Source organism: Tachysurus fulvidraco, chromosome 7, assembly GCF_022655615.1.
Source record: "Tachysurus fulvidraco isolate hzauxx_2018 chromosome 7, HZAU_PFXX_2.0, whole genome shotgun sequence".
Lineage (NCBI taxonomy): Eukaryota > Metazoa > Chordata > Actinopteri > Siluriformes > Bagridae > Tachysurus > Tachysurus fulvidraco.
In genome coordinates, this window is record NC_062524.1 from 22,552,050 (window position 1) to 22,577,922 (window position 25,873).

At 38.8% G+C, this 25,873-nt stretch overlaps 2 protein-coding genes across 4 annotated transcripts; both read right to left on the minus strand.

Annotated features, from left to right (window-relative positions):
• Nucleotides 1–97: 97 nt before the first annotated feature.
• On the minus strand, nucleotides 98–1,257 carry nop10 (NOP10 ribonucleoprotein homolog (yeast)). Its single transcript, XM_027134934.2, has 2 exons — nucleotides 1,057–1,257; nucleotides 98–418 (listed from the first exon to the last, which is right to left on the minus strand). The coding sequence occupies exons 1-2, from the start codon at nucleotides 1,108–1,110 to the stop codon at nucleotides 278–280; spliced, it is 195 nt and encodes a 64-aa protein (XP_026990735.1). The 5' UTR covers nucleotides 1,111–1,257; the 3' UTR covers nucleotides 98–277.
• A 9,835-nt stretch (nucleotides 1,258–11,092) lies between these two features.
• Nucleotides 11,093–21,610, minus strand: lpcat4 (lysophosphatidylcholine acyltransferase 4). Of its 3 annotated transcripts, XM_027135039.2 has the most exons (14): nucleotides 21,349–21,610; nucleotides 21,132–21,260; nucleotides 20,036–20,399; nucleotides 19,816–19,928; nucleotides 19,535–19,595; nucleotides 19,359–19,417; nucleotides 19,085–19,119; nucleotides 18,888–18,942; nucleotides 18,721–18,803; nucleotides 18,461–18,586; nucleotides 17,237–17,408; nucleotides 15,316–15,408; nucleotides 14,353–14,488; nucleotides 11,093–11,731 (listed from the first exon to the last, which is right to left on the minus strand). In XM_027135039.2, the coding sequence occupies exons 2-14, from the start codon at nucleotides 21,225–21,227 to the stop codon at nucleotides 11,550–11,552; spliced, it is 1,575 nt and encodes a 524-aa protein (XP_026990840.1). In that variant the 5' UTR covers nucleotides 21,228–21,260; nucleotides 21,349–21,610; the 3' UTR covers nucleotides 11,093–11,549. The 3 variants fall into 3 exon arrangements, with proteins under 3 accessions (XP_026990840.1, XP_026990838.1, XP_026990841.1); XM_027135037.2 differs by having other exon boundaries at nucleotides 21,132–21,608; XM_027135040.2 differs by having other exon boundaries at nucleotides 17,237–17,387; nucleotides 21,132–21,604.
• Between the last annotated feature and the right edge of the window lie 4,263 nt (nucleotides 21,611–25,873).

Sequence of the window (25,873 nt, forward strand, 5' to 3'; positions counted from 1 at the left end):
GCGCGCGCGCGCTCCCGCGCCCCCTCCCCTCACACTGCCGCAATGCATGATGGATATCAGAGTCTTTAAACAAAACATCACACAGGAAGACAAGTACTTACAAGTCAATGTTTTTATTCGGTATCGGGGGTTTCGTCAAAAAATAAATGATGGAAGAGAAAGATTAAAAGAAACAGTTGTTGTTGTTAACGTTACTAAGAGGATCTAAAACTAATAAATGATTCTGATGCCATTTTACAGACACACACACACAGACAGACAGACACACACAGGAGTTTCACAGGACAGGTCGTGGCTGTTGGGTGAGCAGTAATCCGAAGCGTTTCTTCAAGGTCACTCTGTGTCTGGAGAACTTGTCATCAGGAGAGAAGCGAGCCGGGTGGGCAGAGCTGGTGGGTCGGCCCTCTGGATCACACTTCTAAAAGAAAAACAGTGATGAATGTACAGGTTACAGAACAAGAGGCAAACAAGTCAAGACCCCAAGTGGGGGATATGGTTTTATCTCTCTCTTTCTCTCTCATGTGTGTATATAATCTCCATCTATCTATTTCTATATATTATATATATATATATATATATATATATATATATATATATATATATGCTGCTATAAAATTGTGTTAATCCCAGTATTTCTGCACACACATTGTTTGAACACAGTATTTACACTGGTTGGCGCTGTTTTTGTGTATTGTCTTTTTTTGTTTGCACTATCTTGTCTTTTGTCCTGCACCGTCTTGTTTTGTCTCTTGTCCTGCTCTGTTTGCACCAGGTTGCACAAATGCACTTTATGTATCTAGGCCTACTTACTAAGACCTCATAGCTCTGTCTTTTATGTAGCTTCATGGTCCTGGGGAAACGTTGTCTCATTTCACTGTGTACAGCAACAGATGTACATGGTTGAAATGACAATAAAAGCTTCTTAACTTGACTTAACTCTCTCTCTCTCATATACATACATACACATACACACACACACATATATATATATATATATATACACACATATATACACACACATATACATATGAGACATGTACAGAAGATAAATCTCACCTTCAGTGTGTAAACTCTCTCTCCGTTCTCGTTCAGGTAAAACTGCAGAAACATAGCGGCGGTTTAATTCAACCGATTCCTCCCGTTAAATATTTCGCTATTATTTAGCGTTCAGTTGTGTTTTGTTTGATCTCTTTACGCCAATTCGACCAACTTCACAATAAAACTCCGTGAACACGTGTTTCTTCCACGATTTCAGAGACCGGATATCCGGTAACGTCACAGCTTACGCAGTGTCTCGCGCCGGCTGGGAAACTGAGTTTTTTTTTTTAAATAATAATTTTAAACTCACTACATTTAAAGAGTGATGTGACTGCTGTGATTGATTTCATTAAAAATAAAAAAACTGCAGGAAATAAAGCTTATAGTAATTAGAATTATCTTGCAAGTTTTTCCCCAGTTGATGTTTGTTTATGTTCAAACTGACAGATTTTTACACATGATTACAAACTCACACTGGACTCCATATTGCATTGGTATGTATATTCTTTTAATTTTTAATTTATAATTTTGTACGAATAGATCGAATCGACACATTTGTTGAATATAAAGCGGACTAAGTTGTGTATTTATGTACATAAGCATCGTATAAAGTTATAACTCTAAGTCTATACAGTTAATACCATGTGTCATAAGGCGTGACATTACAGATGGAAACAATTTTGGTCACATTAATCTTTTTTTTACATTTTATTTATTTATTTATTTATTTATTTGATAAATAAATTGCATTTATGACATTTCTCCTTTATAACTGAACATTTTTTCAGCTGCATTATCTTCTAAAATTTGAAACCCACCTTTCTATGTAAAAGATTTAAGCTCCATTTCCTAACAATTATTTCTGTAAGTGTTTATGAAATATTTTAAAAGCACACACTTTGGTGCTGGAAATCAAGAGAGCCGAGAAGATTCTCTTCTCATTTACTACAACAGCTGTTTTAAATGATCCAACTAGGTTAATAGAAATGTTTTAAAATTTCAATCCCTATATTTGATCTGTGACTGATATTTAATTGTCATTCTAATCGTTTCTCGTTTTATTTGTAGATATCAGTTTTTGTTCGTTCTCTGAGGGCATAATTATAAACCTGAGACTTGCTGGAGGTGAATGAACATTCATCTCTAGAAGGCACCTCATTGATGGAACAGACAGGTTACTTCCTCCATATCGATCAAACAGGAGGCAATGTTGTACAATCGCTGACAAAATCAAAAGGTGCTGGGAATCAAGAGAGCCTGGAAGATTCTTTTTTTTAGAAAACTTTTGAAGGTCTATCGGTATTTCCTTTACAGCCAAAAGAAAGAATTTTAACACCATCAGATACATCTGAATTTGCTTATCTTTCTCATTTGTCTTTCAAACAGATCCCAGATAAGTTTCCTTCATTCCAAGGGACTATACAGGGAGACAAAAATGATTATAGACTGTCAGGAACACCACATCCTATTCCTGAATATCACGCTCGACAGTCTAATCTCCTTAATGAGCTGAAGCAAAACAAACTAGCACCTGCTAGTCAAGCTCCATAACCACACAATATTACACTCCACAGTTCTGAGGTAACACAGCAGATTGTCATATCGCCAATGAATGCATTTCAAATGCAGTCAGGCCTGTATGAATTCAGCCATGTTACCTCAGTTGCATTCTACATTAAATCAATCAAGTACAATGGGTGTTGATCAGAGAGTGCTTGAAGAACAGGAACTTGCTTCATTTAGATGCTTCCCTCTGTACCATCCTCAGGCATTCTTCTCAACACAACATCCTCACCTACAGCCATTTCATTTGCATTCAGCAAAGGGATGTGGACCACATATGTTTCTCACGCCCAGTTACAACTCCACTGGACCTAATTTTCATGCCTTTCAAACACCAAATCTACTTTATCCAAACTGCATCCACTCAAACACTCTTACTTTTCCACCTGCACCAACTGTTTCTGCAAATCTCACTTTATGTGTCACCAAGCCCTGATAGGATACTCAACATGACCAACATTACATGTGGGAACTGCCCACCTCCCAGGTCTGAGCTAAACTTTTACTGTATTCAACCTGCAGCAGAATCTGAACCTGAATTCGTCACTTCCATTACTGCACATGAGCTCTCACTTTCCAGTGAAGATCAGTGGTCGGCAACCTAATCCTGAACTTTATGGGATCCCTGAAAACTTTAGGCTGTGGCAGAAGTACTGTAAAATAGCAAGGAGAGTCTACACTAGCAGTCCTGAAATGGAGGCCTCGGCATGCCTCTTCATGTAAGTAACATTTAGGGGGGGGGAAGGATGGATTTTTCAGCTTCTTCGCTCTTGTCTAATGTCTTTTAATTAAAGGAACATGAAATGCTGATGTACTTTTGTAATAAATTTGTCCTGTCTTCTCTAGACCAGTAATTCACTCCCTTCACATTCGTTGTCCTGACCTTCCATTCTCTGTAGCAGTGAGGAAGGCTACTTTGAAGTGGGAGATGCCCTCCAACTTTGATCGTATAAAGTACTACCGCATGGCCCAGAAGTCAGTGTATATATGTATATATTTAAAAAAAACCTCAATGTGACAAAAGATGCGCTGTATTTTGAATTCTCAAATGTGAAGGTTCTGGTAGAAGCTGTAATTCAAATCACTGACTTATATTAAGGGATATTTTCTAATGCATTGACTACAATAAGTGTTAATATACTGATAAAGAAGTTATACTGAAATGTACACGGTAGTCACTCTAGATTAGATATGTTTTTGATGACAGGTGTGGATTCTTATAGAGTGACCCAATGTAATATTGAAGCGATTACCTTCTCAGATCATGCTCCAGTCTCTTTGACGTTAAAGTTGAGTCCAAATAATAACTTTAAATACTGGACAGCAAATGTATCTATTCTAAATACCGAAGCGATTCAACAACAAATTAGAAAAGGGTTATTAGAGTATATTCAGTTTAATGACAATGAGACCGTAAGTCCATCAGTGTTATGGGAGGGAGCCAAATGTGTCCTGAGAGGAAACATTATTGCAATTTCATCAAGATTAAAGCGAGAGAGGCTTGCAGAACAATTAGGATTGGAAAATAAAATTAGACAGTTAGAGAAAGATTACCATACAGTACAAAATAGTGACACTTTTAATAGGTTGAAAGAAAATAGACAGAAATTAAATGATTTATTAACCTATAAAGCGGAGGGGCAGCTTCGATTTACAAATCAAAGGTATTATGAATTTGGTAACAGGGCAAGTAGACTGTTAGCATTTCAGTTGCGAAAAGCACAATTAGGCAGAGTTGTCCATAGAATTAGGTGTCCAAATTCTGGGGAAATGCTAACGCAACCCAAGGATGTGGCAAAGGCGTTTGCCACCTATTACCAAGATTTGTACAAGGAAGAGAGCTGTCAAAATAAGGGAGAAAAACCAGATACATTTTTTAACTCAATATGTCTTACTAAATTGACTGAGGAGGAAGCCGAACTATTGACACGCCCAATTACAAGAGAGGAAATAAAAAATAGTATTTTAAAACTTAAAAATAATAAACCTCCAGGAGTGGACGGCCTCCCAGGGGAATACTATAAAATGTTTGAAGGAGAGCTTACACCTCTTCTGGATGAAGTTTATAATTATGCACTCTCAGAGGGGGATCCTCCTCAGTCATGGTCTGAAGCGATTATTAGTGTCATTTATAAAGATGGTAAAGGTCCTACTTTGTGCTCGTCTTATCGCCCCATTAGTCTACTCTGCGTGGATTTAAAGATACTGACTGGCATCATTGCAAACAGAATGCAAAAGTATATGAGAAAACTTGTGAAACCCGACCAGACTGGCTTTATCGCCAGTAGACAGGGGACCGTCAATGTTCGAAGAGCTTTAAATCTCCAAATAGTGGCTCAGAAAAGGAATACCCCATCAATGCTTCTCAGCTTTGATGCTGAGAAGGCTTTTGATCGGGTGGACTGGGGTTTCCTACAACAGGCATGGAGGCACATGGGCTTCAGTGAGACATTTATAGAGTGGATCCAAACTTTCTATAAGAATCCAAAGTCACGAGTAAGGGTCAATGGGCACTGCTCAAATTTTTTCCCATTGGGATGCGGTACTAGGCAAGGTGAGGTTCTTTCACCCTCTCTATTTGCTTTGAGTATAGAACCGTTAGCTGAACTGATTAGATCCAACATACAAGGTATAAGAGATGAATCCAATGTTCAACATAAATTGTCACTTTTCGCTGATGACATTTTATTATTTCTGGAAAACCCTATTACTTCTGTCCCAGCTTTGCTTCACTGTCTTAAGGAATACAGTATGGTATCAGGTTATAAAATGAATACAAACAAATCCGAAGCCTTAATGATTGTGGGGACTTGGCCATTGCAGCTGGATAATCTTGTTTCATTTAGACACTTCAAGCAGGGTTTAGATATCTTGGAGTAATTCTTACCCCCAGGACTAAGCAGTTGTTTTCAGCTAATTATGATAAATTGTTAAAGGAAATCAGATCTGATTTAAACAGATGGGATGTACTACCGCTTTCTCTTTTGGGTAGAATTGAACGTATAAGAATGAATATTCTTCCAAGATTATTATTTCTATTCCAAAACCTACCTATTGCTATACCACAATCTATTTTTAAATCTTTGGAAAAACTATTATCAAAATTTATATGGCAGAACAAAAGACCAAGAGTGCGCCTAAAAACTTTAATGTCGTGTAAGGAAAATGAGGGCTTAAATCTAACAAAATTCAAATTGTATTACTGGGCTGTCCAAATAAAAGCCGTGGTGGCATGGATCATCCAGGATTCGGAGTCACAGTGGGTATCTATGGAGGAATACTCAGTGCCGGGAATCTCTCTTTCTCAGCTCCCATTTCTCAACCTGCAGTCTCAGAAAAAAATTAAAATTTCAAATTTATGGGTTAAACACACTTTAAAGATTTGGAATAAGGTCCAAAAGCTGCTGAAGGGAAAGACTGCTTTATCTCGAGCTATGACCATTGATAGAAATATTGAGTTCCTCCCATCCTTGTCAGACAGTAGCGGTTTCCGGGGATGGGCTGAGAGAGGTCTCCTCACAGTGAATCAATTGTTTGATGGGAATGTATTTAAATCCTTTGCCCAACTAAGAGCGAAATTTGAGTTACCCTCAAGTGATCTATATAAATATTTTCAAATAAGGAGCTATGTCACAAAACATAACGATTGGGAACTGATAAGAATTAAGCCTACAAATATAGAGAAACATTTTATTAATTTGATTGAAAATGGTGGTGTAATGAAAAAACAATTGTCCTTGTTGTACAAAAAATTGTTGATTGACGTGTCAGATAATACACAACATATAAAACAACAATGGGAAATGGAAATGAATGTGGGCAGTCAGATTTGGAGGGAATTTGAGTGGAAGACGAAAATCAGATTTTTCAGGACTCCGTTGAAATCTTTCCTCACCAAGAATAGTATGAGTGACAAATGTTGGAGGAAATGTGGATTGGTCGGTGATCAAACTCATATCTTTTGGGACTGCCCCATCATACATTGCTTTTGGAGGGACATTAAGGGCATTGTGGACAATCTACTAAGAGTGAACATGACTTTTGACTCCCAAACTTTTTTATTGGAAATCTTTCCAGACAACCTTTCACAAGATCAAGCATTTCTTCTCTGTCTCTTTTTAATGACGGCTAGGAAAATGATAACAATCTGTTGGCTAAAGCCTGAGCCACCTACTGTTAAGCAATGGACACAAAAGTTAAAACAAGTTTACTTAATGGAACGGTTAACAGCACAACTGCAATTAAAAGTCACAGCTTTTGAAAGAAGATGGGGTCCAGCTATTGACTGTCTGAAATAGGCCACAATCTATGCCTTAATATGTATGTTATGATGGTAAATAATGTATGAAGCCCACTCTCAGGACAATGTTCATGTGTTTTTGTTTTTATTTTTGTTTTGTCATAATAAAGTTCAAAAAAAAAAAAAGAAGTTATACTGAAGCTTTCTCATGATTTGTCATTTGTGGAAAGAGTCATATGTCAGCAGTATTTTGAAATTTTTTTTAAAGTCTTCCAGGAAAAAACCAATTTCAGGACAGAGGACGTCCGGCTGTTTTTTTTTTCCTGGTATGAACCAGAGTTAAAAAGATTTTCTCAATTTCAAGGTTTTGAAATTGATCATAAAAGCATAAAAGCTGTTAATGTGTCAATCATTAATAAATTGGCAACTTACTAAACTATAAATGGTACAAAACAATTCACCGTGCTACTGGAATGTAGATACACTGTTGATTGTTTTCCTATAACAGCATGAGCCATCATGTTTTTTTTACTGCTCTTTTACTAAAAGATATACATCGTAAGCTCTGATTCAAATAAACCTCTGAATGCAAGTTTAGATTACACAAAAATTTTCCAGAGAATGTATGTATTTTTTTAGGCAGCATCCTTCATTGACAACCCAAGCTGTGCCTCATTTCATCTATTCCCTATGGCACTAACTATGTATCTTACTTTATGTTTACTCCATCTCTACGGTACAGTAGATCCTAGATATGTGTGTTATTTTAGGATCATTGAATTTGAAAAGAAGGAACTGGAAGCCAACATGCCAAAGCAAGATCCAAGAACAAAGAGGGAATTTTTAGTTCACACCAGTGAACAATGCAAGATGTAAATGAAATGAATGTTATTTAGGCCTTTTGGGGGGTTTATGTAAAAAAAAAAGAAATAAAAAAAAAAATTAAAACTAGCATTTAAAAGCAATTAATAAACTATTTTAATGAGCTTTGCCGTCAGAAGTCTTTAAAAATGAAGGACTTTTTTTTGATGCAACTTGATCCAAGACCTAACATTCAATATATTTTTCTGTCTGGTTGTGGACAACTTAGACAGTGCATATGTATGTTCTCTGCTATTTTCAGACACAAACACTGCTGATATGCTGGTGTAAGAAAATCCAGCTCACAAATTCCTTAGTACCAAATAATTTCTGTATACAAATGATCAATGCTCCATTTTTTTTACTTCTCAGGACATACCAAGAGCTACTGCTGTAGACCCGATAGCATGCCATTCAAGTAACGGAACAACAGCTGGATACTTTTCTGCATCATAACCAAAATGTCATTCTGTTTCAGAAACACAATCCCTTCCACCTCTCCAGTCAGGTCTGTATGTGACTTGATGGTGGAAATCATCCCCCTTCCTTTAAAAGTCCCAATTTACTAAAATCGGCCACAAAATACCCCAGGGGTGGCATTACCCAAAAGATATGACCAGGTGCTTCCGCAGACAGACATAGCTTGTCAAAGTGGTTTTCCACCTCAGCAGAAAGACATCACTCAGAATACATTTTACTTGTTGCATTCACCACCCACAACCCTACCTCAAATCCATAGTGCTGCATTCATGAACACGTCAACAGTCACAATTTGTCCCAGAACATCCTAGTTCTGTACCTCCTGTATTAGTTCAAGAGACTGTAGCAAACACCAATGATACATTTCAAAACAGTTTGCCCATCTACCACTCTCATTCTCAAATGAGGCAAATCTGTTAGATGTAGAAAACAAGGAACATTTGTTATCTTCTCACACACATGAAACAACGCCGAAAAATTGAAGTTCAAAGAAAGACATAGCTGAGATTAGACCAAATTTCATGGATAAAAATGATAACTTTGTTGCTCCATCTTTATCAACTGCAAGGCCAACCATTACTGAGCCAGTAACGGTTTTACAGAACGAGTAAATCACAATCCAGTCACAGTCTATTAACATTCAAATAGGAAATCAAACAGGATATATTAAGGACAATTGAACGGTCCCAAAAATAAATAGGAATGGAGAAATAGTTTCTCCAAAAAGAGACTGCAACGTTGAGGAATTTGTTCTTTCAGCAGCAGATTACAGTGTTGTGGAAACGGTTCCTCCAACAATAAGGAAATTCTATCATAGGCTTCTGTATCACCAAAAGGTCTAGGAATCTTAACAGCAAGCAGTTCCATGACAGGCCGGTCTACTGGCATTCAGGAAAATGATTTGCCTTCAGAATCAGATATCGATGCAAGTTCAATTGTGAATTTGAGAACTGGGCATTTAACATCAATTAGGGACAAAAATGAAGCCAAACGATGACCTGTCCAAACCAATTGAGGTGTTTACCCAGACAGTGGAAGATCCATTAAGTGATCTTATCCAAGAGAAAGGACAGTTAGTGAAAATGCCAGGTCAGATAGATCCACAATATTTCCATTTGTCAAGAAGCATATTCTATACTGATCATGTGCTACAGGTTGCACTGTATGATAGACATAGTAACCCAAACTATAGTATACCCAGAGTATACTGTATGATACTCATTTTGTTTACCTGATAATTAGTTAGGGTAACACAAAGATAAAAGCATACAATATGCAAGAAGAGCCAAGTATCCAGCACTTGGCAAATATGTTAAACTAGACAGAAGTTGGAGAGATGTTCAAGGAGACAGATAAGTATGAGGACAAGGGAACAGAAAACGACACCAGGAACAAGTACAAAGTACAAGGAACAAAACCAAGTGCAGTCTAAGCAAATGATGAGCCAACAAACACACCCAGAAAGTCCTGTGTCAAATGAGAAGATGGCTGGTGCAATTGAGCAGATGGGGAACAGAAAAGTACAACGAATTATAGTTGCTGTTAGTTTATGCTCAAGTGCAAGTGAATTAGGCCAGAATAGATATATAGAGAATATAGAAGCTGATCACCATAAACACAACAGATACAGTTTGATAATTTAAGCTTTTTCTTTTCAAGATCAAGGAAGTGTAGTGGAAAACAATCCTAAAGATTTAGCCAGTATGAAAAAGAGAGAGACAAAATAAATAAAATTCTAAACCAAAGCAAAGGTGAACATTTTCACGAGAAAAATAGGCAATGCAAGGTAAGAATATAGAATCTCTTGAATAGCAGAAAATAGGGAGCAGGAACCTCGAGACACAACGAAAGAACAGAAAATAGTGACCTCTGGATTAAAGGGTCTTTAAAAAGCAGCAGCACAGATAAACAACTAAGAAGTGAGAAAATAAGAGAATGCAGTCCAGTGTCTGTGAAAGAAAGGAAGGGGAATTGAAATCAAACACACCCAAAGAACATGACTCAGCCTTTAGAGTTACAACGGACAGGCTAAAGGAAATGAATGAGAAGGAGAGCCGAGGCCTGAAAAAGAGCCAACGTACAAGCAGCGCAAAGCCAAAGACAAAAGACGAACAAGAAGCTGCACAGCATCGCTGCAGTGATAGGTGGAAAACAATGGGAAAGAGATGAGGGAATCACACGGTAGAAACAAAAGCAGGAGACAAAAATGAATGAGGTAAATTAGGTTGTAAGGGAAAGGCAACAGAAAGAGAAAGTGAATAAAGAAGAAAGATGCTGGGAAATGTAGAATTACAACACGCACCGTGACAGGAAATACTGAGGTAGACATCAGAGAACATAACATGACCATAGTTACTGGTACCAGAAGAAAGAAACTGATGCTAGAACAGAATATAGAAAGGCAGAGGAAAGTGGGTAAAAGAAACCATGAAGGAAAAGAAGGACCATGGATGGAGGGAGACTAGTTATGTATTTCACCACATAAACTAGACAAGGGTCAGTAGAATGAAATAAAGAAATGCAGGTAAAGTTAATAAAGAGTCACAAGAATATTAGCAGCTGTAACAGCCACTCAGTAAAAAAACCCACCACAACAGATGACAGAAAAACCTGAAACAGAAAAAGGGAAATAGAGGAACATATTTTGTGCAGTTATAAAACCAAGACACTGTTGGGCAAAAGACATCCCAAGAAACTTAAAATGCAAAGATGAACAAGATTTAGACCTTCAGCCTCCCCTGTGCTTCTTTAAATAAAATTAAATTAAAAAAAGGGGAGGGAAGGAAGGAAAAAAAACTCCCACAATCACTTGGTGAGAAAATAAACGAATAAACGAGAAGTCAAAGACAAACTAAATAAAATTGCAAGAAAGGTAACGTGATCGCGAGATAAAACAAGAGGAGGAAAATCATCACTTATGTATTTTTATTTACAACCATAATATATTAAAATGTAAAATAGCTTGACAGTAATTCTTCATATTAGGTCCTTAGGGTCACAAACAGGGATATAAAATACAGAACAAAATCCTTCAGCTAATATTTAAAAACAGTAAAAGTACCAAGGCACTAAGCTTCTGATTGTATAGTGGCTTTTAACTGTGGAGTAATGACTTTGGTTTACAATTAATACAAAAATGAGAAATAATACAAAAACAAACAAACCCCACAGAGTCCATCACACACCCTTGTAAACATTACATGTATACTAAAACGCACACAATCTTTCATTTTACAAATCCACAAAAAAAAAAAAAAAAAAAAAAAAAGAACAATCTGTGCTAAAAATCCAAAGCTATGTGGATACTGTGTACACTTCAGAAATGTCCCAGTTGTCCTATTAAAATATCCTTCAGACGAATTCGTTCTTACTCTGACTTTTTGTTCAGTCCATTCGGGTTATGAATACCGTTGTTATTGCGACTGGTCTTTCCGTTGGGAATGCCGTTGTGATTCCTGTCTGCAACGTGTCTTAGTTCTTTGTGCTCGAAGTATTCTTTAAAAAGCTTCTTATATGTCGGATGAGTCATTAGCAGGTCATACAACTCACCTGTGAGGAAAGAAAGTCACTGATTATTAGACGTTATTCCACAAGCCTACTGGATTCTCAAATCTGATTGGTCAGAAGGTGCCGATTATTTACATTTTAAAAGTTTCAATTTTCTATAATAGAACAAATCAGAGGTTTCTCTTCATTTAATTTCTCTACTGATAGCTCGATCAGTTATCTGTAAAAACCAGTAAATCTGTCACCACACGGATGTTTTCAGGACGGACTTTGTAGTTTCTTGGAAACATGACTTTTTTTTTAACTAAATAACTAGAGCACTACAATTCTGTAGTGTTCCTGATTAAAGGTTCCTCCATTATGACTGGCTTAATGGTGGTGAAATCCTTTGAGCCTTTAGTACAAAGTCTCTTAAAATCAACCACAGAACCTCTCCTGAACCCGGTAAAGCTTGTTTATGCATCAATCATTACACTTAACAGCTCACTGACTCGACAAACACACATGCTAGGCCAACTGGTCAGCACCAGTCTTTGATTCCATCATCACCGAAGTGAACAAGCAGCTCTTACAGCTTCACATCCACCCGAACATTCGTCAATGGATAACTGATTTTCTGTCATAGAGGACAGCATGTACAGCTAGGTCTCACCTGTCTTGCTTTATAACCATCAGCACAGGTGCCCCTCAAGTTTGGGCTCTCTTGCCACTAGGGTTGGGCGATAAAATGATAGCGATGTGTATCGCGATAGACAGGTGAACGATAGCGATATAAAATGTGCTCGATAAAACGTTCGATATTTTTTATCCTTCGTCGGAAGAAAACAGAGGTTGCGAAGCAAGTTTGGTTGCATTAACAAAGGCAAGCGCTCTGTGGTAACCTAGCAACATAGGGAGTGACATGCTAACAGCCAATAATGTAACAGTATCATGTTTGGTTGCGCCATATTGTTGTCTCGTGCTTCAGTAATTGGCGACTGATGAGCAGAAAATGAGCGCCGCAGCGAGCGAGGAAATTGTACATAAAAGAGGAAAAGTCAGCTACTTTTTCATATTTTATATTTCAATGTTACTGTACTGTTTCAGGTTTGGTTTTTATATTACAGATGTATCTCAGTCTACCTCAGTTTTATTCACCAGAAGGTAAACAGCTAGTGAACTTCCAAGCACTAAACTTGCACTAAATTCTCAGGTTTCTCTATGTTTGTATTTAACACTTTGCACTATTTTATTACACTTTATTACGCATTTCTTACATTTTATTTCATTTTGCACCTCTAAATGTTAAGAGATAATTGTTAAGTGTTCATTGTAACTTTAGACTTATGTTTACATTATAATTATTTGAGTTTTCCTGGTTGTTGACATTTCTGTCTTAATAACTGAAAGGATTATGATAAGAGGAAGGTTAAGTTCAAAATAAAAATGTTTAAATGTAATATATTTTTCTCCTGGTCCTTATTTTAAAGGGGTCATAAAAAATATCAATAATTATCGATATCGAACCGATATGAAACACTGATATCGTGATACAGTTTTCAGCCATATCGCCCAGCCCTACTTCACTTTAAACAAATGACCCACACATCAGGCTTTTAATGCTCACAGAAAACACATCCAGGGTGGGCCTCAATTCCAAAAACGTACAGTCTATGTACAGGAGAGAGGCAGCCAATCATGTCTTATGGTGCAAAAAAAAAAAGTCATACAGCTAAACACAATAAAGAATTTGGGGGTGGGACTTTAAAAAAAAAAAAAATAATAAGAAAAGAAAAAATTCACCATTCTGCCTTCCCCTGGAGGTAAGCAGCATTGCAAACCTCCTGGAAACCACCTTTACGAACACCCTGAAGTGGTCCAACCACATTCATATCATGTGGAAAGCCACACACTGCTGTTACTGAGACGGTTTAAGAGATTGAACAACTCAAACTTTTGTTCAAAGTTGTCACTGTGTGACCGACTTCTTGTAATGGCCTCTGAGAAATAAATCACTTCAGGACATGGTGTTAAGAAAATAATCATCTTCAGGATGCTAACAGCATACCCCGTGGGACCCAACGCAAATCTCGCGGGAGCGGGCGGTTTCACCTTTGCCCCGGTTGGGTGTGGGCGGTCAGAAAATTTAGCGGGAGATCAGCGGGACCCGGTGGGATTTGGTGTGTAGCCTAATAATAAGAATGGAGTCAACACATGACGTTGAGAAGAAGATTAGTATTAGCATTAGTATTAATTTATCTTATTTAACTGCAATCATGTTTAATTCTGTTATTCTGGACATTAGACTGAACTAATAATTAGTCTGATCATTTGTATACAATCAAAATTTTCACAAGGTCTCAAGAAAAAAATCTGCTGGAGTGGGCACAAACATCGCGGGTGCGGGCGGGAGTGGAACATGAAGCTTGTGGGCGCGTCAGAAATTCTTGTGACTTGCACGTGTGTGACTTACTCCCACCTCTGGCTAACAGTTACTCTGTTTTATGTCAGGCCACATCACACCACCTGATAGTTGATTATTTTCCCAACACCACCACAGCTGGTCACGTTTTGTCCTTTTCCTTATATATTGCAGTCAAACATTAAAAAAAAAACACAACGTCTCTGATTTTGCCAGCACTACTGTCTAAGTTCAGTGAAGCGATCATGTTTCTTGTGCTCACCCTCGGTTGGTTGTCCTCTATCGGTCAACTCAGTGTACATCTCTGCAATGCTGTGTTGAGCAACTCCCACCAGCCCTGCCATGAGCCCGGAGAGATCTTCTGCACTTAGCAAACCGTCACTGTTACTGTCGTACAGCTGCAGATACACACATATACACAAGCTTCATATGCAGAACTTTGAACAATTGCAGAAGTTTCAATAATTACATCAATACATCATTCTTGGTATGAACCCTGGGGTTTTGCCTGTGAGGACTGCATTTGTTGTTGGAAAGGATAAAGAAACATGTAAACGAAAACTGATAGGCGATGTCTACAAAAGAATTGCAAACCATTCTGAAGGTGAGAAAAACAAAAAGGGGGAGGAGATGTGAATTCATAAAAAAAATAAAAAAATTTGAAAGATGAACCACAAAAGTTCTTGGAACAACGATAATGTGTTTAGAAAGAAATGCTCCTGATCCAAAATATATGAGCTCATTGGATAAGCATGGTGGAAGTTAACATCATGGCTTGGCCTTGCAACATCTACTATCTGTTCCTATACAGTAACTCACCTAAAAACCGGGTGATCTGACACCCAAAGGTGCCACGTTCCAAGTTGTTGAACACATCTATATGTAAATTTCATGAAGTGAAATCTGATTTTGGTTTATTAATTTTTCCATTCTCAAACCCAAACATCATCTCATAGAAGGGAAAATAAATGTTGGCCTCACAGTCCCTGTGGTCACTAAGCTAAATTAAGCACATTTAAAGTTATATTTGTTGTGTGGTTAACAATAGCTAAGCCATGGAGATAGTTGTGTTGTGGTTTATGATGGTATTATTATCTGGGATTATTTCCATTCAAACCGATAAAAGGTGTAGATGTTCCAGCTTGGTTGCCACATGCTCTTTTGTCATGAATACAAAAGAATCCGTTGAACATGTAATGATTGAAACCACACACCAAAAACTCACCGGGAAAGCAGTGTGAAGGAGAGACTCTGGAGTCCGGAGTCCTGCAGCCGTACACAAGCTCAAACACAGCTGCCTCAGGTCCAATGTGTCGCTCTAAATCACACAGCAGTTTGTTAGTACAAATGTATAGAAAAGTGTTAAGAAGAAGGAAAAAAGACCCACTTAGATTCACTCACACACACACACACACACACACACACACACACACACACACACACTCACACTCCCTCCCTCACACACACTCACTCACTCTCTCTCTCTCTCTCACACACACACACACACACACACACACACACACACACACACACACACTCCCTCCCTCACACACACACACACACTCCCTTCCTCTCTCTCTCACACACACACGCATTCCCTCCCTCTCAAACACACACACACACATTCCCTCCCTCTCAAACACACACACACACACCCTCTCTCACACACACACACACACACACACACACTCCCTCTCTCACACACACACACACACACACACACTCCCTCTCTCACACACACACACACCCTCTCTCTCTCACACACACACACTCCCTCTCTCTCACACACACACACACTCCCTCTCTCACACACACACACTCCCTCTCTCTCACACACACACACACACTCCCTCTCTCTCACACACACACACACACTCCCTCTCTCTCACACACACACACACACTCCCTCTCTCTCACACACACACACACACTCCCTCTCTCTCACACACACACACACACTCCCTCTCTCTCACACACACACACACACACTCCCTCTCTCTCACACACACACACACACTCCCTCTCTCTCTCACACACACACACACACTCCCTCTCTCTCTCACACACACACACACTCCCTCTCTCTCACACACACACACACACACTCCCTCTCTCTCACACACACACACACACACTCCCTCTCTCTCACACACACACTCCCTCTCTCTCACACACACACACACACTCCCTCTCTCTCACACACACACACACTCACTCTCTCTCACACACACACACACACACTCACTCTCTCTCACACACACACACACTCACTCTCTCTCACACACACACACACTCCCTCTCTCTCACACACACACACACTCCCTCTCTCTCACACACACACACACTCCCTCTCACACACACACACACTCCCTCTCTCACACACACACACTCCCTCTCTCACACACACACACACACTCCCCCTCTCACACACACACACACTCCCCCTCTCACACACACACACACTGCCCCTCATCAAACACACACACACTGACCCTCATCACACACACACACTGCCTGTCATCGCACACACACACACTGCCTGTCATCACACACACACACTCCCATCTCATCACACACACCCCTCCATCTCCCACACACCACACTCCCTCTCTCCCACACACGCCCTCACTCTCTCTCTCTCACACACACACACTCCCTCTCTCACACACACACACTCCCTCTCTCACACACACACACTCCCTCTCTCACACACACACACTCCCTCTCTCACACACACACACTCCCTCTCTCACACACACACACTCCCTCTCTCACACACACACACTCCCTCTCTCACACACACACACTCCCTCTCTCACACACACACACTCCCTCTCTCACACACACACACACTCCCTCTCTCACACACACACACACACACACACACACTCCCTCTCTTACACACACACACTCCCTCTCTTACACACACACACACACACACTCCCTCTCTCTCTCTCACACACACACTCCCTCACACACACACACACACACACTCCCTCTCTCTCTCTCTCACACACTCACACACACTCCCTCTCTCTCTCTCACACATACACACTCCCCCTCTCTCTCTCTCACACACACACACACACACTCCCTCCCGTGTTGTGTAGCTGAAGCTTACATACGTACAGTATTACACACATTACCTTGGAGTAAAAGGAACAGATTTTTGCTGCTATCTGTCTGTCTGCGAGTCCCAACAAAGAAGTCAGTTGATCGACAGTGATTTTGACATGTCCTGTGTGACATCTGTCAATCATTGTGTTTATCAAAGTCTCCACTTGAACATTACTGAAACTAGAGAGAGAGGGAAAAAGACTGAGAGAGAAATTTAAGTGATATTTATATACATTCAAAGGCCAGTTTAAATAAAGCTGGTTGAAATTTGACAACCTGTGGAGAACTACTGTTAGTGCTAAAAAAAGTTTCTGATGCACTTATACTAGGATAATAGTCAAAAACATCTAACACATTTTCCCAGTTTTGTCTTCAATTACAAAACAAACAGTGCAAAACAAAAAAATGAATACTTTTACTGAATTTTGTATAAAAACACTCCATTAACACATGTAACATACACACACATATCTATCTATCTATATATATATATATATACACACATACACATATACACACACATTATATATATATATATATATATACATACACACACACACAAGAATATATATATTTTACCTTTAAAAACTAATTTTAAGATTATGTTTTAATAAAAAATGTGAAATATAGCCTTTTATAATATAAAATGTTGTCAATAGAATACAAGTCAACTACTAACACACAGGCTACTTTCAAAAGGTACCAAACCACCAATGTAGACAGGTCAAAAGCTTTAGTTAATATTCACATAAAAACAGTAGAACAGAAGAAAAATGTGATGAACTTGAGTCTGCAGCTGTCCAATTTCTGTACCTCTGTAGCCTCAGCTTCCTGTTTTTTGGCTAATATACATGGAACCCGATATGGTCTTGCTAGGGTTTTGTCACGTTAGCCATTCTGCCTCAAAGTTGACGCATTATGGCACTCTTTAAGATACTTTTCTACTCAGAACCGTTGTACAGAGTGGTTGTTTGAGTTACCATTCACTCTGGCCGTTCTCTGCTCTGACTCCTCTAATCAAAAGATGTAGAACTGCTGCTCACTGGACCTTTTTATAGTTTTTCTGTGTTGTGTAAACTTTAGACTGATCCCAGGTGTGAAAATCCCAGATCATCATCAATTTCTGAAATACTCAAACCAGTGCATCTGAAACCAACATCCACGTAATGTTTGGAATCGAAGACATCAAAATCTCCTCTTTTCCCACATGAATGTCAAAGTATACAAGTGACACACAGAAACACCCAACTTACCCTTGACTTTTAAGTAATTTCAGCGTTTCCCTGGAAGGGCACTCGAGAGGAAGAGAAAGGCCGCCTAATTTTGTAACAGGAAAGAGCCCTTCCATGATATAGTCTGTGGCAAGAACTCCCAGGGCTCTGAAATAAACACGAACACACACTATAAAAATGTTCAGGCAAGAGTTCCTAATAAAAATCCATCATGCTAATGTATATAAACAATGGCAGATTTAAACAGCATAGAGAAATATTGCAGGCATCATTTGACTCACTTGGCCATGAGTTTCTGAACGTTATCAGCAAATAAGTCAGGGTTTTCCTTTTCCTCCTGGGAGGGTTTGTAGACTGGCAGGAACTACAGCAAAAGGAAAAGGATTAGCACCTATTTTATTGCCGTTAGTTGTTGTTTAGACTGATTTAGAGAGATGGCAGCCCATACCTCCACAGTTACGTTGCTGTAGAACTGAGCCGCGGTGTACCACAGACAATGGAGCCTGCAACCAAAGAGAAGGACTTAAGACACAAACAGCTTTCTGACACTTGCTAACACATGGGTTTGTTTCTTGGTAACAAGACACACTGCTCTTTTTTTGCCTTATGAACATCGGGAGTAAGAACAGTGTTTAAAAGACCTACCATGAAACTCCTTTCCAAGTCCAGCGCACAGAATCCTGACAAAAAAACAAAAAACATTTAGAAATTCAATGTGAAATGAACTCATTATCAAACATATCTAAAACAGACAATGCAATTATCCTATGGGTCTAAAAATGTTTTGAAAAATGTCTTAAATTCGCTAGAACACAAATGTATCCCCTACTATCAGCAGACGTCATGTTATAAAATGACTTTTACAGTCATTATGTGAAACTCAAGCTTGTCTTGCAACAAGGTCATACTTTTTACTTACTATTTTATTAGGGTAGTGAAGCAACACCGGCTGAACTGGAACACCTGCCAAGAAAGCACCTGAGAGACAAACAGACAGCAGGAAACGAGTAAGAATCCGGCGTTCAAGTTATGTGTAATAAAATTTCCCATTCCTATTTCATTACTTATTTCAATATTTTTTCCATTGATACTTACCAGGCTTGAATTTGATAAGGACTTGACCATTTGTAGTGGTTCCTTCAGGGAACATTAACATCTGCAGAAACAGAGAGAGAGAGAGAGAGAGAGAGAGAGAGAGAGAGAGAGAGAGAGAGAGAGAGAGAGAGAGAGAGAGAGAGAGAGAGAGAGAGAGAGATCGTTTGAACAAGTGGTCATATTCACACACTTGCCATTAGGTGTGAAGCAGCTTATCAAGTCATTCTAGAGTGCCTGCCAATCAAGTGCTCTCAAATAACGTTTTTAATTTCACATCATACCTGAGGCCAGTAACCATTAGAAGTGAGTCGTTCTTTGATTTGAGTCACACACTTCTTTCTTGACTCAGGATCCTTACGGCTAACCAACACGGACTGGTTAAACTCCAAAAGTGCTGAGTGAGGAAGAGAGGAAGAGAGAGAGAGAGAATTTGTAATGAGTTTCATGTTTTCCATCCCATAGTAACATTTAAACTCAACCAGTGCCTGAAGCATCTCTCACCCCCAATCACCGGCAGATTGCTGTTCTCAGAGCGTGACACCACTGTCGGCAATCCTGCTATGCTGAGTACCAGCATATCCAGAAAGCCACTGTGAGGTGCCACAGCCAACACCGGTGCCTCTTTCTGCGTAGCCTGCCGACCTTTCACCTTTATCCAAAAAAAGCCCATGGAGAAGAACACGGATCGACTCAGGAAGGCAACGATGGGATGAAAAAACCATTGTCTCCAGCCTCGGACAGGTTTCGCTCTCTCCTCACGAGACAGACCGGCCAACCGAAGCCGAGCAATGGGCCACATGAGCAGAAAGAAGAGGGTGGCAAGTGTGATCCGAATAGGGAAGAGGACACAACCCAGTATGATACTCTGTAAAAAGAATGCTTGTGTTATACAGGGGAAAAAACAAAAACGCCCAAAATTTGGACCGACTTGCACAGATAATCGGACACAACAGAGATTCGACATTACAGCCATTTATGACTCAAACAAAACCCTACACTGAATTTACAACTAAAAGGGGCAGCTTGGTGGACCTGGGATTCGAACCCATAACCTTCTGACTGGGACATATTTAATACATCATGGTGTTTATTGGCTCCAAACTGCGTACTACAGTATTACTTATAAAAAAAAATTTCTATCCAAAAGATTTTAACTACTACACGACATCATACGTTAACATATTTTATTCTTTCCTAGTTTCATAAGTAGCAAAAAAAAGCGTCTTGTTTATAGGACAACCTTCAAGAGCGAATGCGCTCGATTAACGCATTTTCTGCGACTTCGCAATATTTCCTGTTCCCAGCCTGTACGTTTCGAAAAAAACCGAAAAGGTTCAGGCGTCGGCGTCTTAAATAATGTTTATTAGTAGAATATACGCGAGCATACCGAATTATTAGTAACGAAATATTAGAAAAAAATCGTCGTCCTGGCGAACATCACCCTGCGCAAACCGTACGCACCGGTGGCACACGAACACCCCAGAAAGGGAATATAGGACAACAAGCGCGACTCTACTTAAAGCGCACGTGCGGACACAAACAGTTTTTTTAACAAAAAAAAAAAGGCATGAAAGTTTTAAATAAAATCGTCTCGTACCCGGATTTTTTGAGCCGTAGTCAGTTTCACCTCGTGAACAAACGGGTGAGTGTGTTTGTAGGTCAAGGAGCTTCCTTCACATCTCTCCATGGCCATAACTCTCAGTAAAACAGCTAAACCTTTCTATATCTGCAACAAAACTCGGTTATTTTCCCCTTTGTAGCAAATAATCCTTCATATACAGAGACCGGATAAAGTTTTTGTTTCCACGCCACACCTTCTAAAGCGGTTCTGTATTTAAAATAAAAATCACACCAGACAAAAATAGAATCGGTACGGAGTTGTTTACAGGGCGCGAGGGAATCGTTTTGTGCTGGTTGACTCAGGAGCGTCGTTCCTCCTCCTCTGTCCACATGGCTAGTGAAGGAAAAGAAGGCAGGTATTTTGTGGGTGTTTTTTTTTTTGCCGTGTTACCTGAAACCACCCCCACACTATGTTCATCAAACTAACACTCCCAGCATCAAAAGTGATCTGTTCCAGTCAAACTTGTTTCATTGAGTAACATAGAAACTCAATTAGTGCAGTTTCACAATAGTCTACATATCTCTTAGACTAACTTTCTTTTTCATCAGGTTTATTATTATTTATTATTTTTACTGTTACATACATGTTTACATCCCTCGGATCGTCGATAAGCACGTTTCCAAAAGTTTGTTGACTTTCTTGCTTCCCGTCTTCACGACTCTTGTGGTGTGCTTTAAAAAACTAAAGGAAACCAAACAAAACCCAGGACATTCTTTAAAAGTTTGTCATCTCACTTCCACTTTAACACACAACGGACAATCCAGAAGCTCTCGAAAGTCAAGTGTCAATTCAAGAAGCTATTACTGTCATGACATTTTAACCATTTATAGCTGACACTGTAGACAGTGAAACGAGACGACATTTCTCCAGGATCATGGTGCTGCATAAAACAAAGACAGAGCTAAGGACTTAGTAAGTTAGTCCTAGATACATTTACATTTACAGCATTTGGCAGACGCTCTTATCCAGAGCGACGTACAGAAGTTCTTAAGTCTCCATCATTGGATACGTTAACTCTTGTTCCCTAGGTTACATTATTATACACAAAGTGCATCTGTGCAACCTGGTGAAAACAGTGCAGTACAAAAGACAGTGCAAGACAAGACAAACAAGACAGAAAGACAGTGCAGGACAAGACAAAAAGTCAGAAAGACAGTGCAGGACAAAAGACAGAAATACAGTGCAGGACAAAAGACAGAACGACAGTGCAGGAAAAAAATACAAGACATTACACAAAACAACATATTCTTACATTGTTTACACATATTTATATTTCTATTTACACATTTGTGTTACAATTTGCATATTTTTATGCAAACAGTTTGATGGATGTATATTGGAAGAGTGTGTATACTGTATGGTGTAGGTCTGTGCAGTCCATACAGTTGATGACAGCATTTAAACCTGTTTTTGTTTTTTTTTCTTTGAAAGAAACATCTTTTAACTTCTACGATTATTTCTTTTCCAGATCTTTAGTATTTATTAGACATATATATAATGTGTCCAACTGAGTTCTTCCCATGTCTGAAGGATTCCTTCCACCTCCAATAATCTGTCAGTGGGTAAAGTTTCACCTCACCTTGTTTTACTCAAGCTTTTGTGCCTGCTACAAATACATATTACAGATAACCCCTTAAATCTCAGGGTTTAAGAATAAGTGTGAATATGTTTGTATGTAGACGTTTAGGTGTCGTCGCTGAGCGGTTAGTATGGTTCCACTATGTGTTTAATGTAAACATACTGTATACAAGTGTTCTTATATGTATCATTTTGACTGCGGTGTATATATATATATATATATATATATATATATATATATATATATATATATATATATATATAATTGTTACATCATATTACAACCCTATCGCTTGTTAAGCAGAATGTTTCCATGCTGCCTTGTGTATAAGAAAGGCCATTGACTGAGGTTTTCAGTAAAAGGTGCATATTAAAGCTGTTTTAATTTTCAGAGGAAAATTACAGTTTGGTTCCTTGTTTTCTGAGTGTGTTCATTTCTTTTTGATGTATAGATGAAACCATGTATGAGCATATTTTCAACAAATCTATCTATCTATCTATCTATCTATCTATCTATCTATCTATCTATCTATCTATCTATCTATCTATCTATCTATCTATCTATCTATCTATCTATCTATCTATCTATCTATCTATCTATCTATCTATCTATCTATCTATCTATCTATCTATCTATCAATCTATGGTTGTGTGTGTGTATTTACATCTTTTGGTAGTCATTGTAACCCTAAGGTTTTTAATAATTCAGTTGAAACCAGCACCTACTCACTATAAAGAGTTTGTCAGCATTGCTCTCAACGTCCAGTGTCAATAAAAACAAAACAGAAACGCATTAACATTGCAGGCAGAAAGACCGAAGTGCTTTCCGCTTTGCTAGCTCAGCAGCTATATCTGAAGGTTTTGTGAACAGAAACATTCAAATGCCAAGACTGTCCTATATCAACCCTTCTTCACCCTTCATTTGTACCCTGCTTCGTTAAAAGGTATTTTAAAACTCTAAAGATTTCTAATAAAACTTATCATTCAGCGTTCGGATAAATCGAATATTACCACAGAATATGCGTCACAGGTCTGTTCGATTTCCTTCCGACAAACAAGATAAAAAACCCGCTGAATTAACGGGTCTCCGCATCCTGCAGATCCGTTTATTTAAACGTAAGGTTATCCTCTACAGTATCCCCTGCATTATTACATTTTGTTCATGCATTAAAGATGGACAAAAAAAATGCACTTTATAACCCTGACAGCACGCACACACGCACACACACACACACACACACACACACACACACACACACACACACACACACACACACACACACACACACACACACACACACACGTTATTGATTGAATAATCTGATATGACCTCGCATCAGGGGCGGTTCTAAGATTTCATCTTTAGGAGGGTTTAGCCGTCAGTGAAAATTTAAAACAAGAAGAGTTTTATTTTATATATTATATGACAACTCTGGTAATAAGAATAGTGAAATTTCACTGCTTTTGGTTGCCGTCTTTGCGTCTTTCTGCCGATTAATGTTATAGATAAACGCCTCCAGCTGACTGCGCGTGCACGCTGCGCGTACCTGTGCTTCTCCGTTCAAATAAAGCAGACAGCTGAAGACGCACTTTTGAAAGACTATAACGCACGCGCGTAAAAGCAAACTGATAAATAATTTTCTTTCCCATCGACGACATGTCCTGCATTTTACCGTAATTTTTATTGTTTATTTATGAAAGTAGAAATTATAGTTTTAGGGTGGCTGAGATCACAGACAGATATTTATCAAGTTAGATAAACTTGTTACCACATCTAAATCAACAACTTGCTCACTAGACCCCATTCCAACTAAATTACTGAAAGAAGTGTTACATAAAGCTGGTGAGCCTCTTCTTAATATTATTAACTCCTCGTTATCTTTAGGTTACGTCCCTAAGTCTTTCAAGTTGGCAGTCATTCGGCCACTCATTAAGAAACCTAATTTAGATCCAAATGTACTATCAAATTACAGACCTATCTTCCATTTATGTCTAAAATACTAGAAAAGGTTGTGTCTGTTCAACTGAGCTCCGTCTTACAGGAGAACAATATCCTCGAAGAGTTTCAGTCAGGTTTCGGGCCCCATCATAGCACAGAAACAGCACTTGTTAAAGTTACAAATGACTTGTTCTTAGCTTCGGACCAAGACTGTATGTCCTTATTAGTTCTACTTGACCTTAGTGCTGCATTCGACACTATAAACCACAACATCCTTCTAGATCGCTTACAAAATTACACAGGTATTCATGGACAGGCTTTAAGTTGGTTTAGATCCTGTCAGACCGATACCATTTTGTAGAATTAAATAGTGAATCCTCCAGTTTATTACCAGTTAATCATGGGGTCCCTCAAGGATCAGTTCTAGGACCACTGCTTTTCTCGATATACATGCTTCCATTAGGGAACATCATTAGAAGACATGGGATTAGTTTCCACTGCCATGCTGACGATACACAGTTATATATCTCATCTAAACCAGATGAAATAGCCAAAGTGTCCAAATTAACTCAATGCCTTAGAGAGATAAAAGACTGGATGAGTTGTAATTTTCTGTTGTTAAACTCTGATAAGACAGAAATACTACTTATAGGCCCAAAAACCAGTACACAGAAACTTTCACAATTTAACTTTCACTTAGAGGGATGTACTGTTACTAGTAGCTCGACAGTAAAAGACCTGGGTGTTATATTAGACAGCAACTTGTCTTTTGAAAATCATATCGCCCATACTACAAAAACAGCCTTCTTCCACCTTAGAAATATTGCAAAGCTGAGAAACATCCTGTCTGTATCTGATGCTGAGAAGCTAGTTCGTGCAGTCATGACCTCTAGACTGGACTATTGTAATGCTTTACTAGGTGGTTGTCCTGCATCATTAATAAATAGGTTACAGTTAGTCCAAAATGCAGCTGCCAGAGTTCTCACTAGGACAAGAAAGTATGACCATATAACCCCAATTTTATCATCTCTACACTGGCTACCTGTTAAGTTTAGAATTGATTACAAACTGCTGCTACTTACATACAAGGCTCTTAATGGTTTAGCTCCCATGTATCTAACTAGCCTTCTAACACATTACAATCCTTCATGCTCTCTGAGATCACAAAACTCAGGACTTCTGGTAGTTCCCAGAATATGTA

Excerpts from the sequence above, each read along its gene's own strand:
- nop10 (XM_027134934.2), bottom strand. The coding sequence starts at position 1,110 with ATGTTTCTGCAGTTTTACCTGAACGAGAACGGAGAGAGAGTTTACACA. Across the intron at positions 419-1,056 it reads AGAGAGTTTACACACTGAAG|AAGTGTGATCCAGAGGGCCG; the intron begins GTGAGATTTATC and ends TTTTTCTTTTAG.
- lpcat4 (XM_027135039.2), bottom strand. The coding sequence starts at position 21,227 with ATGGCCATGGAGAGATGTGAAGGAAGCTCCTTGACCTACAAACACACT. Across the intron at positions 19,418-19,534 it reads CCTTATCAAATTCAAGCCTG|GTGCTTTCTTGGCAGGTGTT; the intron begins GTAAGTATCAAT and ends TTTGTCTCTCAG. Across the intron at positions 18,804-18,887 it reads ACAGCAACGTAACTGTGGAG|TTCCTGCCAGTCTACAAACC; the intron begins GTATGGGCTGCC and ends CTTTTGCTGTAG.